General features: G+C 38.8%; 1 protein-coding gene across 1 annotated transcript; it reads right to left on the minus strand.

The window, feature by feature from the left end:
* Positions 1 to 2,363: 2,363 nt before the first annotated feature.
* LOC132048801 (uncharacterized) lies at positions 2,364 to 11,958 on the minus strand. The gene is made up of 4 exons (XM_059439485.1): positions 11,833 to 11,958; positions 9,847 to 9,983; positions 8,550 to 9,732; positions 2,364 to 2,606 (listed from the first exon to the last, which is right to left on the minus strand). The coding sequence occupies exons 1-4, from the start codon at positions 11,956 to 11,958 to the stop codon at positions 2,364 to 2,366; spliced, it is 1,689 nt and encodes a 562-aa protein (XP_059295468.1).
* Positions 11,959 to 16,282: the final 4,324 nt, after the last annotated feature.

A 16,282-nucleotide genomic window follows, 5' to 3' on the forward strand; every position in this document is an offset into this window, starting at 1 on the left:
GAATGGCATAGACACATTTTGCGACGGCCAACTCCTTTCGTTTCGGCCTCCCGGCTCGATAGGCTAATCTTCCTGTCGACCAACTTCTAAAAGATGCTGGCGTAAGAGTCCTTAAATACTGTAAAGTCATAACGCTAAATATGAGTATATAGTGTAATCCCTTTGGTTGGGGAGATGTTGTCGTGGACCAAAAGTGATTGTGGGCCCCACATCTTGGTGATGCCTTTCTTATTTAGCAGCTCAATGAGCCTTCTCTTGAAGGCCAAACATTCGTTGATGGTGTGCCCTGCCTGATCCAGGTGATAAGGGCATCTCTTGTGTGCGAATATCGAAGCACACGGTGGCAACCTGTCGAAGCTGATACTGACTATCCCTTTGCTTCAAAACTTGATCATCATCTCCTCACTCGTTATGTGCTTAGGCGAGATACGGTAGGGACAATCCAATGCCTTAAGTGCAATAGCCCATCATTAGGGCGAGGCTAGTCGGACATACTCTATTCGTTCCTCCGGTTCTCCCCTGGGACTTGATGGCGCAACAGAAGCTCCTTCCTTTTTTTGGCTTATTAGCGCAATGGAGGCAGCCTCCCTTAATGGCCAGGTGGGCTCTTGCGGGTCCGATTCCATTTCTTCCTCCTCGAACTCCTCCATTATGGGGAAGGATTTCTTTTTCCTTGTCCAGGACATTCTCTCCTTGAGTTTCAATTGGTTCCTTGGGCGGACTTTCTGCCGAATCCATTAACTTATCAGCCTCTTTGATGTTGGCCTTGACTGCTCGGATTTGCTTTTCGATGTTCTGAATCTTTCGGCGAAGCGAGACCTCATTCTTCTTCATAACTTCCAGCTCTGGTGCATTCGTGGTGTTCATCTTCAGATTCTGAGAAGGTTTCTAGGCTTCATACGGGTACATTTTTTCATTGTTTTTCTTTGGGAGAGTGGACGGTACTTGAGATCAATTAAGCATTTAGGTGAAACATATGAAAGCAAGTAAGTTACACAAAGCAGTTTATAAAATTTACACTACTCACATTCCTAAACATACTAATCCTTTGAAACATAAATGTGCCATTTGAATCAAACTATTTCCCCATAATCATTAATAATAATATTCTTCCCTGAAGGGGTACAAAAGATAAAGTAAAGACAGTGCATACACAAGAAATCGATAAAAGTCCCTCCGGTGGTGGATGATGAAGCCCGATCTCAGCCAGTCTTGGCCTTCTTCGCCTTTCGGAGGGTAGTCTGGATATGAAGATAGGCCGATGTCATAGTGGCTTCCATCAGAAATCCCTTCTATATGAAAGTCAGTGGAGCAACATCATCTAAAGTCTTCTTCATTTAATCATCGAACTCAACCAAAGAGTAATTAGTAAGCTCCAACTCATGTCTCAGACTCTCTATAACGGCTTTGTCATGTTCAATCTTCTCTAAATACTTGGCATCTTTGTCATTAGCTCTTCTCTGAACCAAACGGGCTTGAATCTCGACTTGCGAATCCTTATCTTGCACACAACTGTAGAGGATAGGTCTGGGAGAAAGTTCACCTTGCAAGTCGGCCCTTAACCAATCTTTATACTCCACAACACAACCCGGACGGAACCTATCTCCGGCTAAGGTATCGGGACCCCAAATCATGCGACCCTTCCATTCTCGTACACAATCCAAAACCCTCGGCAGTCTATCGATGTCATAGTCAATGATAAAATCTCCCATGCCTCTAACCCGGAGTACGACTTGGATCCTCCCAAATTGTCTTAAGACCCTAGCAGGTGCATAAGGGCGAATCCCTCGGATCCTCATAATCAGTTAGAATGGACACTTTCTACCCTTAACCACAATTTTATCGAACACGAAGTCGTGGAACATCCATTGAACGCTTTCTTCCTTCAACCTAGAAAAAGTGAATGTCCAACTTTGTCTGTTTTGTTGCCCGAAGTTTGGGCAAAAATCCAGAAGGCCATCCCTTTCAGCTGGCTTACTTAAGTGTTGTTCACCCCTAACTTTGATCATGTGCTTAAGGATCCACGTACGTTACAACCTTGGAAGTATTTGTAATGGTTTCGGCAGAGGCTCAAGGATCGGTACAAAGCGGCTAGGATGATTGGGGTTAGGTCAAAGTATTTAGTTTCTTCTTGTCGGGTTATGCTGTAGAAGATGGCATGGGTGATTGAAATGACTCTGGAGTCTATGGCTAAGGACCAATCTTTGAGAAAAACCATGGTTCCCCGAAAGCAAATGGCGAAATCTAAAGGTTTGGTAGCCGTCCATTTGGCATAAGTCTTGAATTCCTCGAGATGCTCCAAATCCATTTGGGCTTCCAAACCTTTTGTATAACACTCTAAAGGGTATGGTGGGGCCATGGGCCTAATTGGCATAGTTCAAGGACAGCATTTTGCAAATTTGGGAGTAGGTGGATTTTTCTGGGATTAAGGCATTTTGGTTGGAATTCTTTCTTCTTTTCAATTTCGAGCCTACGCTAGTCAATACATCCCTGAACTCCTGTAAAGTCGGCATCATCTCAACGTCGTCCCCAAATCGAAAAACCATCCTATCTCTGTCCCAAAACCCGGTAATTACTTCTATCAATTCTTTACAACCTGTTACAACCTGTCATAGTCATAATGGATGTCAGATTTCCTAAATGACATGAAATCCCCTTTTTCTCCTCCGGGGACATTCGGCCCGACCAAATACGCAGCAACTCGGGCATGGTCAAAACCATGTCAAAATTTAAGTTGATCGACATCTACAAAGTAAAGTCAAGGTTAATTCCCCCCCCCCCCCCCCCCAACACTAGGCAATGGTTCCATTCATAGGCACATTACATATTTTTAAATAGCATACAATATGAGATGCAGTGTTTTTTGGGCCATAGACTATACTTGACATGGGGTAGTCTTCCTATCGGGTTTGGATACATCTAAAATATCCAAGCCACCCAGTCTACTTCATATTTTGATTTGGTTTAGCTCTAACCTAAGCATAAGCAAGAGTGGATTTTTTGAATTGACCTTGGACCCAAGCGGACTACTTGGGGCGTACCGTTGTCAACCGTTGGGTGACCGCACACCAACTTAACGTTCCACGTGTTCCAAAGAAAGGGTGTTTTGGGTTTTTTAGTGAAAGCTACACCGCGATCCCGCGTTTCCCCTTTGAAACCATGCTCTTTGCCAGGAGTGACGGAATTTATGATATGAATGCATGACAGTTCAAAATTGCGGAATTTTAAACACATAAGTAAATAATATAGTTAAAATCACATTATATTGAAACCCTTATTGTTAGAACCTAGAAAATCCCCAGCGGAGTCGCCATCTGTTATAGTTAACTTTTGCACGGGTTAAAACATAAAAGTTATTACGAGGTTGCTGGTGCTCTAATTAGATTTTAGCATTTTTAGAGTCGCCACCTAATTTATTAAAGGAAAACTAGGAAAATCGGGTAAAAGATTTTTCAAGCAAGAGAGAAATCTTTTGGGTACCAAAGTTCGAGGTAAGGGTTCTGGTGATCCCCTAAGGAAGGTTTTACGGACCCTAGTATTAAAGATCCGTAGAATACGGTTGACCTTCGAGCTTCAATGTGTGATTAATGTATTTATTTGCTTAAAAAAGTGTTTAGTTTTTTGCAAAAAATGTCATTCATTTGTCATAAACTCGAGAAAAAAATTGGCAAAAAGTCCCCTTAGAAAAGGGGTTTTTGTTTTGAAAATCCATATAAGTGTTCAACTCACTTTATTGCCGGACAAGGACACACCCGGGATTTATCCCGAGTACAGTCACTACTTTTCTAGTCCTAATAAAATGAGTTTAGTACCTATGGGTTTCATTATATATAATATAAGAAAATATGGAGTATATCTCCGTTTTATATATATATATATATATATATATATATATATATATATATATATATATATATATATATATAAGCCCATAGAATCAAGCCATATTCCTAGTCCAAAATCCTTTATCCTCAAAGTTGGTCCAAACGAATTTCCCTCTGCCTCAGTCCATAACATTTTGGGCCTTCGGCCCAAATCATCTTATAGGTTTCAATCCAAATCTCAAAAGTCCATATTCATTTTTTTTAACTAAGCCCAGATTTTAAACCTCAAATTCCAGATTTCTTATAGTCTCCTTTCCACTGAAAAAACAATCTCAAATTCACCGTTTTGCTTTCAAAATGTTCCGTGTTTGATGTCTTTATTCAAGTGATAGGCCCAAGTTTTAAAACAGTAGAGTTATTGCGTGATTTCAAAATCATTTCTTCTATCAATCCAATTTAATTATGCATCAAAGTCCACTATGCAATTGATAGTTTACTAATGGCTTAAGGCCCAAATCAGGTACCAGTTATAATTTGCTAAGGATGAAACGTCCAAAACCATTTTTTAACCAATCTTGAAATTGCTTAGCCCCTTAGTACATCTTTACTGCTTAAAAATCAATCCATTTGACATTACGAAGTTCTATTTCTTGCTATCTTAAAGTGATCAAGTTTGAAAATATTATTGGCATCCCAAAATACTACGTATTTTCCTAAGTTCTTATTCCTATAGGGTTCCAATATTTCACATAGTTGTTTACACACACAATACATATACACAACATATATAAATGCGAAATGAAATGAGATAAGAGATTCATCGAACTGGTGGGCCAACCCAAGCCCACTAGTGGCCATTTTCACCCATGGTTGGGCCTTCAATATATATTAGCTTCCTTTTTTCCACGGACTCGATCAAATGAATAGAGGCCCAATAGTTTTGATAGATAGAATGGCCCAAGTGGCCCGTGAAATTTCACATGCGAACACAAAGGGGAAAAAGAAAACATAAGTTAGAAAATATCTAAACTCTCTTTACTGAACTAACAAAGAATTTTAAACCAAGTAAATATTTGAAAATATATATATATATATATATATATATATATATATATATATATATATATATATATATATATATATATATATATATATATATATATATAGTGTATATAGTCCTTACATGTTTTAAGTGAAAAGGTATGACTCTTCAAAGCACAAAGGAAACAAATGCGGCTAGGCCCAATTAACAAGGAGACTGGGACCAGGTCATAACAGTCCAAAATAGGCCCACAGAGTAAACACTTAAAGGGGTAGATTTGGCCCTAACACTTTATCCAAAAAAAAAGGTTCCAAGATTGGTTAATGGTATTCAAAATATACTTCTTGTATACACTATGATGCATAAAAGTCATGTATATTCAGTATATGGCATGTATATCAGCAACAAACAATGGAAAAGAGGGGTGGCATTTTTCATGGTGGTTAACGTAGCAAGGCAGAATCTAATAACTCAAAGCTTTTGTTGAAAGAGAAAAGTCATAGATTCATTACACTTTTTTAAATGAGATTTAAACTTTAAATATCACTTCAACAACAATGGATTACCTTGACATATTAATCCTTTTATTTATCCTAGAGGGTCCCATAAGGTGTGATTTCACATAGGAGAACCCCAACAACTAAAGATGGAGAGAGGACTAACTGAGTTTGACTAGAAACTCTAAGTCATGTCCCCTTCCATCTTGATCCTATGTAAGTCAGACCCATGATCCTTCGCATTTTAAGTGATCACCTCTTGTTAATGTGTCCTTTAGATCCTACCTCATTTACTCAAGTGTAAATAGACTCTTGTTTATGCTCAAACTAAGTGCAGGTATTCAGAACAGACAACAACAGATTCTCAAGGAAATATTACATAAAATTTCAAACAAGAGGGGGCATTGATACTTTGACAAACCACAAGTGAATACAAACACGAGGTTCAACACCAATACTTAACAAGGTAAGACATGATATCAGTTTTGTTTTTAATCCAGATTCCCAAGGAGTAATAATGCACTGTTAGTTCATATGGTGTAATCAAGATATTCACAAATACTTGGAGGAAGGAACCAGTTAGAGGCACACAAGGAACACAGTCAATAAGCTACTGGTCTGTAGTTAATTAAATGAAACATGTATGGAACCTTTTAAGCAGAGTTACAAACTAAAATTAGTGAACATGGCTTAACTATTACTAACACACAGACCCTACTTAATCAACTACAACCCATGATTTATCAAACTTGAATGAAACAAATATGGATTAAATAGTCCTAAGCAATCAATTAAGACTATGAGCATGGTTAAAGAGGATTATGAACCAACTAACCTTAAAACAATCAAGAAATATAATTGACACACTATAGGTCAACTGATGTCAAAGCAGGTAAACACTTTTGATATGATTAATAGAAACCGTAAACCAACTAATCTGAGACAGGTAAGTACTTAGACATGATCAACAAGAATTATAAATTCTTAATCCTAATTAAGCACATAGACATAATTATCAAGAACTATAAACACCTAATCCTAGTTAAGCATATAGGCAGGATTAACTAACTACTAACCTAGATTAATAGTGATAAAGTAATTTAAAATTCTAACTAGGCAACATGATTAACACTAAACAGCTCTAGAATCACACTAAATCAAACTAAAACTAGGATTAACTAAGCCTAAAGACTACGCAAAATAGAAAATAAACCACACAAAAAGCAGTCTAAGACACGGAATGATAAAAAAATTAACTAAAAGAAAGTGGATTACCTTTTGTGAGTGCAGCCTCTATCGAGATTGAACCTTTGGAGGCCCTTTTTGCTCCTCAACCTCACAACTCAGCCACACAAACAAAGAAAAGTATTTAACATTTTAACTTAACCCGAAATTCAAAGTTTCAAAGCAATTTTACCAAAACTTAAGAAAAATTGAGATTTTAGGTGAATGTTTGTAATATTCTATTCCCCTCTTATGGTTGGAAATGAAAATTAGGGGGGGTTCTATTTATAGAACCCTAAATCTGAGAAACCCTAGTCTCAAAATCGATATGGGCCAAACACAAAATTGCTTCTTCACATACACTCAAGGTTCAGCATTCAAACATGCAAACATATCAAGGGTCAGATCTTTCTCACAATGGCTCAATCCAGCTGGTTCTCACATCAACTACTGAGGATTGAAGGTTGGGAAGGGTTGAGACAAATCTCATTAAGAGATTTGTACTCTATTTACCATAAAAATTCAAAAAAGTAATAGAGAGTGTGGTATGCTACTGTTTTGAGTAGCGTTTGGTGAGATTGGAGTGAATTTGGGGAGCAGCATTAATTGTTTTTCCCTTCTTGGCTTTGTTTGCCTGTCCTCTCTTTAATTTTGCGATTTTCAGGCATGATGACGAAGAGAGAGAAGCAGGAAAGCCTCGGCGGTGCTAGGGTTACATGAAAAAGAGGGAGGGGTCATTTGGTTGAAGAAAAAATGACAAATGAAAAAGGGGGTGGGGGGGGGTTTATCCCCTTTAAATCCATTTTGGGCCAGGTCTGGTCTTTAATGGAGTAGGCCTAGCCAATTAAAATTTAAAGGGAAGGGGGGGGGTCCAATACATATATGTATACACGATATACATGTGTATATCTGTGTATATATGTATGCGAGAGGGGCATACATGCAATATTTAACAAGTGGTCAAAATTGAGATAATGTCCATTAATTGAATGTTTCAATTATGACCATAGTATAACTAATTGGCCAAGTAAAGGCTCATTTTGCAAAATCTACTTAAACCGTGCAATTGATTATTGCAATTATGGCCACACTTAATTTAATCAACCAATTAACAATTAACTTTGCAATAATGGCCTTAATTGCCTTAAACCATGGAATTTGGTCATTTCAAATAGAACTAGAATTAACTTAATCAAACAATTAGGGAATAGTGTTTTTTTTTTTTTTGCAATAATGACCTCAATCAATTGCCGCTACTATTAATTACACAACAGATAATTTATGGGATCAAATATGCAAAAATAAGAATTGAGAGGAGAAAAAATGATTAATTATTTAACTAATCGAATTCCTTGAATTAAACAGAGTAAAATACTTGTTAATTGACTTCTTGGACGATTTAAACAATTGATTAAGTAATTGTTGTAAATTGTTTTTCTTTTGGTTAATTTTAGCAAATGTATCATAGTTGTTGCAATATTATGTAAAAATGTGTAAATTAAATTCTGAATGATTTATAATATTATAGAAATTATTTTACCACATAAGAATGGCTATTTTTATAAAATCAGTTTGACTTCTAAAACTACATATTTTACTCTGTTTAACATCCAAGGACTCTGGGTAATTAAAATAAATTATGGGAGGTTAAAAATTAGGTGTAAACACAACCAACTTAGAAAAATAGTCATTCATAAACAATATGAAATGAGCCTAACCTGCTGCCCAAGGCAAAGGGTCGACTATGTCCAATCCCCATTTCAGGAATGGGTATAGTGATAATACCAGATGTAACAATTCCCCTGGTTGGTGGATCATCAGAGCGTGCCTTTAACATTCATCGCACTTCCGAACAAAGTTCTTCGGGTGCTCTTCCATGCGGTCCCAATAATAACCGGCCCGAATCAATTTTTGAATCAACAATTCTGCTCCCGAATGATTATCGCAAGTCTGCTCGTGGACCTTGCGCATGGTGTAATCAGTTTCTCCGGGGCCCAAATGCCTAGCCAAAGGACCATAAAATGATCGTCTATATAATTTTCCATTGATCAAGCAATACTTCACCGCTTTGGTCCGAAGACACCTGGATTCCTTAGGATCTATGGGCAATTTCCCATCTTCGAGATAATCAATGTACTTGTTGTGATAGTCCCAAGTCAAGCTAGTTGTGTTTACCTCGACATGGCTGCTTTCTACCGCAGATTTCATTAGTCGAACGAGCGTTCCTGAATTAAATTCCTTCACTCCTACCAACGAACCGAAGTTGGCCAATGCCTCGGCTTCGGTGTTCATCTCTCTTGGCACATGCTGCATAGTCCATTCTCTGAATCGATGCAAAATCACCTGAATTTTCTCCAAGTACTTCTGCATTCTTTCGTCTTTCAATTTGAAGACTCTGTTTACTTGATTGACAAGCAAAAGTGAGTAGCATTTTGCTTTGATGATTTCGGCTCTCAAGCTTCTGGCCAGCTCTAAACTTGCAATCATAGCCTCGTACTCGGCTTCATTATTAGTCAACTTTGAAGTTCTTATGGACAGTCGAATAATATCGCCCCCAGGGGCTTTAAGTACTACCCCAAGTCCAGACCCTTTCACGTTCGATGCTCCGACCGTGTATAGGGTCCAGATCCCTGATGTTTTTATCGAGGCTAATAAAAGTTCTTTATCTACCTTGGGAACCGTTGCGAGTGTGAAATCTGCTATGAAGTCTGCTAAGATTTGAGACTTTTTAGCCGTTCTAGGTTTATCATCGATGTCATAACCACTAATCTCAATTGGCCATTTTGCTAACCTACCGGACAGCTCCGGTTTATGCATGACATTTTTTAATGGATATGTGGTCACCACGCATGCAAGATGACATTGAAAATAAGGTTTAAGCTTCATAGATGCGCTTAACAATGCTAAAGCCAATTTTTCTAAGTAGGGATAATGTTTCTCTGCATCCCCCAAAGTTCTACTAGCATAATAGATTGAAAATTGCGTATCTTCCTCTTCCCGAACTAAGACGCCGCTTATCGCGACCTCACACACTGCCAGGTACAAGTATAACTGTTCATCTGCCTTCGAAGTGTGCAGTAAGGGTGTGATTGATAGGTACTGCTTCAACTCCTCCAAGTCTCGGTGTCCAGATGAAATCGTTCTTCTTTTTTAGTAAGGAAAAGAATCAATGGCTTTTATCCGAAGACCAAGAGGTGAACCTGCTCAGGGCCGCAATCCTTCCAGTTAAACTTTGTACTCCTTTCACGTCATTTCCTACCTTGATGTCCTCGATGGCCTTGATTTTGATTTCCCGATTTGACACCATGAACCCAAGAATTTGCCCGAATCTACTCTTAAGGCGCACTTCTCAGGGTTTAGCTTCATGTTGTACTTGTGCAGAATATCGAAGGTTTCCTGCAAATGATTTAAATGGTCCTCTGTTTCCAAGGATTAACTAGCATATCATCAATATAAACTTTCATCGTTTTCCCTATCTGTCCTTCGAACATTCGATTAACTAGGCGTTGGTAAATTGCTCCAGCATTTTTTAATCCGAATGGCATTACGTTATAACAATAAGTCCCATGCCTAGTTATAAAAGAAGTTTTCTCTTGATCCTCCGGGTTCATCCGGATTTGGTTGTACCCGGAGTGATCATTGAGGAAACTTAGCACTTCATAGCCTGTCGTTGCATCGATCATTCGATCGATGTTTGGCAAAGGAAAGGAATCCTTCGGACATGCTTTTTTCAAATCTTTATAATCTACACACATTCTGAATTTATTACCTTTTTTAGACACAACTACTACGTTAGCTAGCCAGTCCGGGTATTTAACTTCCCGGATGGAACCTATTTTTAAAATATTTGTTACCTCCTTCTTGACGAATTTATGTTTGAATTCGGCCATTGGTCTTCGTTTCTGCTTCACCGGGTTAAAATTTTGATCAAGACTTAGCTTGTGCGTGGTCGCTTCTGGTAGAATACCTGTCATGTCTAAATGGGACCATGCAAAACAATCAGCGTTAGCTTGAAGAAATTCAATTAATTCGCGCCTGAGCTCCGGGGCCAACCCTGTGCCCAGGTATACCTTTCGATCGGGCAGATGAACAAACAAAATAACTTGTTCCAATTCTTCCACAGTCAATTTGGTTGCGTCAGATTCATCCGGTAGCACGAACGATCTCGGGCTGTCGAAGTCTTCTTCCTCGAAGTCCATCTTCTTCTCATTCTAAGGTTCGGCTGGGTCCAAGTCATGTGATTGCTATTTGGTGCCTTTTCCTCTGTTCGACTCTTCAACACCCGTGAGTAAGGGTGATGTCGGTGCTGGGGTTGCTTTTTAGACAGCAAACGTTTCCTTTGTTGCCAGTTGTTCTCCATGGACTATTTTTATTCCCTCCGAGGTCAGAAATTTTAGCATCTGATGTAAAGTTGAGGGCACTGCCCTCATGTTATGTACCCATGGTCTGTCGAATAAAGCGTTGTACCTCATATCACCGTCAATAACGTAAAATTTGGCATGTTGAACAATCCCGGTGGTGTTCACCGGCAGAGTAATTTCTCCCTTCGTAGTTTCACATGCCATGTTGAGCTAGCTTAGGACCCAGGCTGTCGGTACAACTTGGTCCAACATGCCGAGCTGCTCCACTACTTTACAACGGATAATGTTGGCCGAACTACCTGGGTCAATTAAAATACGTTTAACCTGTGATTTATTTATAAAGACAGAGATTACCAAGGCATTATTGTGAGGTTGAATGATGCCCTCCGTGTCTTCGCCGCTCAAGGAAATGAAAAGGGTAGGCTTGGCTATTAATCTATGCTCATTGATGAGATGGCGACATAGAGAAGAAAGTATACCCTTTGTCAGCCCTCTTGTCACTTAAAAGTAAAGAAGAGATACATAATCTTTGGTTCTCTTTTCCCAAGTGATCGAGACCTTCATTTTCTTCATCGTTGGACCTCGGGGAATTTCCACTCCTCCAATAATTATGTTGATCACGTGCAGGGGTTCCTCCGATTCCGCTTTCTTGTTTGTTTTCCTGATTTTGCAATGACCCTTTGCTCGATCACTCAAGAATTCACGCAAGTGTCTGTTCTTCAATAATCGAGCGACTTCATCCCTTAGTTAACGGTAGTCCTCGGTTCAGTGGCCATGAGTCCCATGACAGTCGTATACCACTCTCAAATCCCGTTGGGCAGGGTCGGTCCGAAGTGGTCTTGCCCACCTCGCATCCTTAATATGGCCAATAGCAGAAACAATACCAGCTGCGTCGACGCTAAAGTTGCATTCGGACAACCTCGGGCTCTTGCTGGTGTAAGATTCCCCAACGGGGTTACTCCTGAATTGTAAACCCCTGCTTCCGAAACCGCGATCATTTTGCCTGTCATTCCTTACAAAATTATGGTTGTGACCAATACTTCCTCTATCCGTCCTAAAACTGGACCTATCAGGCTAGTCGTATGGCTGATAACGGTCTTTCGATGGTTTCAACTCTGTTTTAATCACCCTTTTTAATCTCTCCGTATTTTTGTTTTGGCTTGCCGAACCTGGGGGAAGCTCGAGTTGATCATCTTCTACTCAAATTTTGGACTCGTACATGTTGTAAACATCCGCCCATGTTACTGCTTCATACTCTAATAGATTCACCTTAAGTTTGAACGAGGCGATAGAGCTACGAGGATTGAGCCCCTTTGTGAAAGCTTGGGCTGCCCACTCTTCAGCGACCGGGGGAAACAATATTCTTTCTTTCTGAAACCTTGTTACGAATTCTCGGAGTAATTCGTTATCCTTTTGGGCTATTCTGAATATGTCAGCCTTCCTCGCCTGGACCTTTCGAGCCCCAGCATGAGCTTTCACAAAAGCGTCTACAAGCATCTCAAAAGACTTAATAGAGTGTTCAGGAAGCATACTATACCATGTCATTGATCCTTTGGATAATGTCTCGCCGAACTTTTTCAACAGCACCGACTCCACTTCATGCTCTATGAGATCATTGTCGTTTATGGCATAGGTATAAGAAGTCATGTGTTCTTGAGGATCCATTGTTTAGTCGTACTTAGGTATATCCGACATCTTAAACCTCTTTGGGATTAACTTTGGGATTGCACTTGGTGGGAAAGGCCTTCGGATATAGCGGTGGAGTCTGGTCTAGATAAAATTGGTGGGGCCTCGGGACCTGGTCCACCCGAGAGTTGTAGTTCTCTACCTTTTTCTCGTTAGTGTCGATCTATTTGGTCAATGCCTCAAGCATTTTCAAGACCTCGGATGAACCATTAGAACCAGATTTCAAGGCCTCAGATGAACCATTAGAATAAGGCCCGTTGCAATTGTCACTTACTCTATCTTCCCCACGGACATTGTTACACCCCGGATTTTTTTGCATGTTAAAGTCGCATCATGAGTTGGTCAACGCAAGTTCAAAATAAATCATCTTGAGGTTAAAAGGGATTGAGCTTATTAATTTAAATGGTTATAAGAGTGTATAAATAAGATTAGTAAGTGGCGGAAGGTTTGGAGGGTGAATAGATCAAAGAAGCATGAGTTTTGTCAAAAGTCGGCAAGTTGGGAATACGATAACTTGTACTTTCGGGTGAGATTAGGAGTGATTCACATGCTAAGCAAGTAATGATATGAATTATTTGAATCGTATAATGGTCTCTTGTTAAGTTTGGAAGTCAAATGAGTTGTGATACGAAAGCCGACAAAGCGCGTAGCAAGTTAAGTTTGTAAATTTTACTAAATTTGGGTCAGATGTCTCGGAGATTTTCTCTCAATATACTTGGAGTTATGGGGTGATCCACCAATCAAATTGAAGTTCTACGAGTCTAGTTTCCAGCACATTTTACTGCTCATCGATATGACTTCGGAGTAGAGAGATATTTGCATTTTCATCCAAGGGTGCAAACTGCTGTGGGACAATGGACCTTGGTCGGTGGCTTAATTTTTGCCCTTGTATATATATCACCCTTTCACTATTTGATCCCCATTTCTTGATCTTCAAAGACCAAGGAAACCCTAATATACTCTCCAAATAAATCCCCCATGAATCCTAACCAATCCAAGTGCAAATCAATCAACTTTAACATGAATAACAACATGGCGATTACGTAATCGTGATTTCTTCACTATTTTTCTTCTCGGATGAAAACTTCGCCTTGAAGTAATCTTTGTTTTGGAGTGTTCTTAATCAATTAAGGTATTTTTCCTCATCTTAATGATTCTATTAAGCTTCTCCAAGTATTTAACTCGAAAATTGGGGAGAAAATCCCATGAATACCACTCTTATGAACTCATATAAATTCTTATGGATGAACTTGTTTATTTGGGCTGTTTCTTGTGGTTTAAATGAATTTCTTGGAATTATGGAGTTATGGATAGAATTATAATGAGAAATATGAGCAAGGGAAAAGAAAATGGTACTTTTGTATGGAGGAATTGAACCACAAATGACCCTACGAACTTATGCTCGCAAGTTGTTTGATGAAGTGCCACAATGAGTATTTCCATAAGCTATGAACTTGGAATTGATCCCAGATTGATTGTATGATATATTGATCCCAAATTTATTGTATGATGTAGGTTATCATTCGTAAGGTATTCGAGGAGTCATGGAACGTGAAAAACTTCATCGTTAAGGTATGTAGGGCTTTTCTCTTCTTTTCTTGGCATGACTAGAATTCAAATGTGTTTTTTTTAAACGTTATCCCATTGACTTGTGCCGATCATATCCAAGAATGAACGAGCTAATCTCTACTTCCTATATGACTTCTATAAAAGAACTCTCCATGCTTCCATATTCCGTTTGGTTATCATTTTCGTCAAACATGTATCGAGGGTGTTCCAAAATGATTAACCTTACTTCTTCTCATGAATAGTTAACATTGAAACACTTTCTCACATTTCTTATCCTTCTTGTTTACCGAGAGAAGTATAATGTTCATCGTGGTACTTTTCCTATTAAAGTTGAGTTGATTTCACTTCCTAATGGTGAAGCTTGTTTCCTTGATTTAAATATGGCTTGTGTAGTAGTACTTTCCTGCACCTCGTATCTTTCTTGTCGATTGGAAAAAGGTTGTTCACTAAGTTATTCGTCATGTTGAGGTTGAGTTAATGGTATTTTATTCAGTTGAACCAATCTTTATCACCTATATAATCACTATTGAAGTATATCGCCTATTCTCCACGCGTTGTTTCTTGAATTGAAAAGATAAAGAACGTAGCGAGAATAACGATAGTCGGAGGGTAACGACGATAGGTCACTCGATTCTTCTTATGATATCGCTTTCCGTGGTAAGTCTTACATTGCACTTATACATACATACATACATATACATACATACATACATATATATATATATATATATATATATATATATATATATATATATATATATATATATATATATATATATGTGTGCAAACATTTATGGATCGGGGTACTGCCCGTTTTAAGACACTAACATTTATGGATCGGGCTACATGTTTCGCAAAGACTAACACTTATATTATATATGTACGAAAATGTTTTTTTTAAAGCTATGCATGCATGATATCCTCCTTAAGAGGCAATCAGATGTACGGGTTACTTCTCCTATCTTATGTTCCTTCCATACTTTCATTATGTTGTTATTCATGCCTTACATACTCAGTACATTATTCGTACTGACGTCCTTTTTATTTGTGGACGCTGTGATCATGCCACAGGTACAGGTAGACGGATTTGTGTACCTTTCTCAGTAGGGTACCAGAGTTCAGCAGGGATGTTCGCACTCCATTCTTCGAAGTTGCTGGTCAGAGTCATCAAATAGGATGTATGCATGTCTATACATATATTTAGATGGGGTTGGGTACGGCGGGGCCCTGTCCCGACCAGTTGTTGCATATTAGTACTCTTAGAGGCTTACTGACTATCATTTAGTGTTGTTGTGTTTTGTTGGCCTTGTCGGCCTCAGTTATGGATATATGTGCTATTGGTCCTTGTCAGCTTATGATTTATATTATAGAGTTCAAATATCACGAGTGGTTCGCTCGGGCCTTCGGGTGCCGACCACACCCCACTCCCCCTAAGGTTGGTGTGTGACAAACTTGGTATCAGAGCAAGTCTGTCCTAGGGATGTCTGTAGGCCGTGTCTGTAGAGTCATGATTATGGATGAGTAGCGCGCCACATTTATAATCAGGAGGCTACAGGGCATTTAGGTTGTTACCTTCCTTGAAATCTAGATTGTGCGATTAGAGCAGAGTCATAAGTATTTAAACTTTTATTTCTCACCCTGTTTTCCTTTTCAGTAATGCCGATATGGAAGAAAGGTATAGCTGGTAGAGAATATAACAAGGACGCTGGAGAAAGGTATTAGTCGCTTTCCATCTTCTAATGTGAATCCAAGAGCTTCGGAGGTTACCATATAGTGAAGTAAAGAGGTAAAGAGTTTGAATGAAGGCAGTCAAGGTATGATCTTTTGTCTATGATTTTCGATGAGCTAGTATGAGTATCTAAGGTATGTCCCCAGTAATAACTTACGAGGTGATGAGCATAATTTGTAAACCCGACTGTTGAAGTTATTTGTATTGTATTTAGGCTTCCTTGACTTGACTAGATTTGAAAATTCGTATCCGGCTGTTGATGAGATTACGTAATATTTTGAGATGTATATAATTAATACAGTTGTAAGTTGAAGGAATAGATGATGATGTTGTGTTATAAACAGGTATTA

This window comes from Lycium ferocissimum, chromosome 3 (genome assembly GCF_029784015.1).
Source record: "Lycium ferocissimum isolate CSIRO_LF1 chromosome 3, AGI_CSIRO_Lferr_CH_V1, whole genome shotgun sequence".
NCBI classification, from domain to species: Eukaryota; Viridiplantae; Streptophyta; class Magnoliopsida; order Solanales; family Solanaceae; genus Lycium; species Lycium ferocissimum.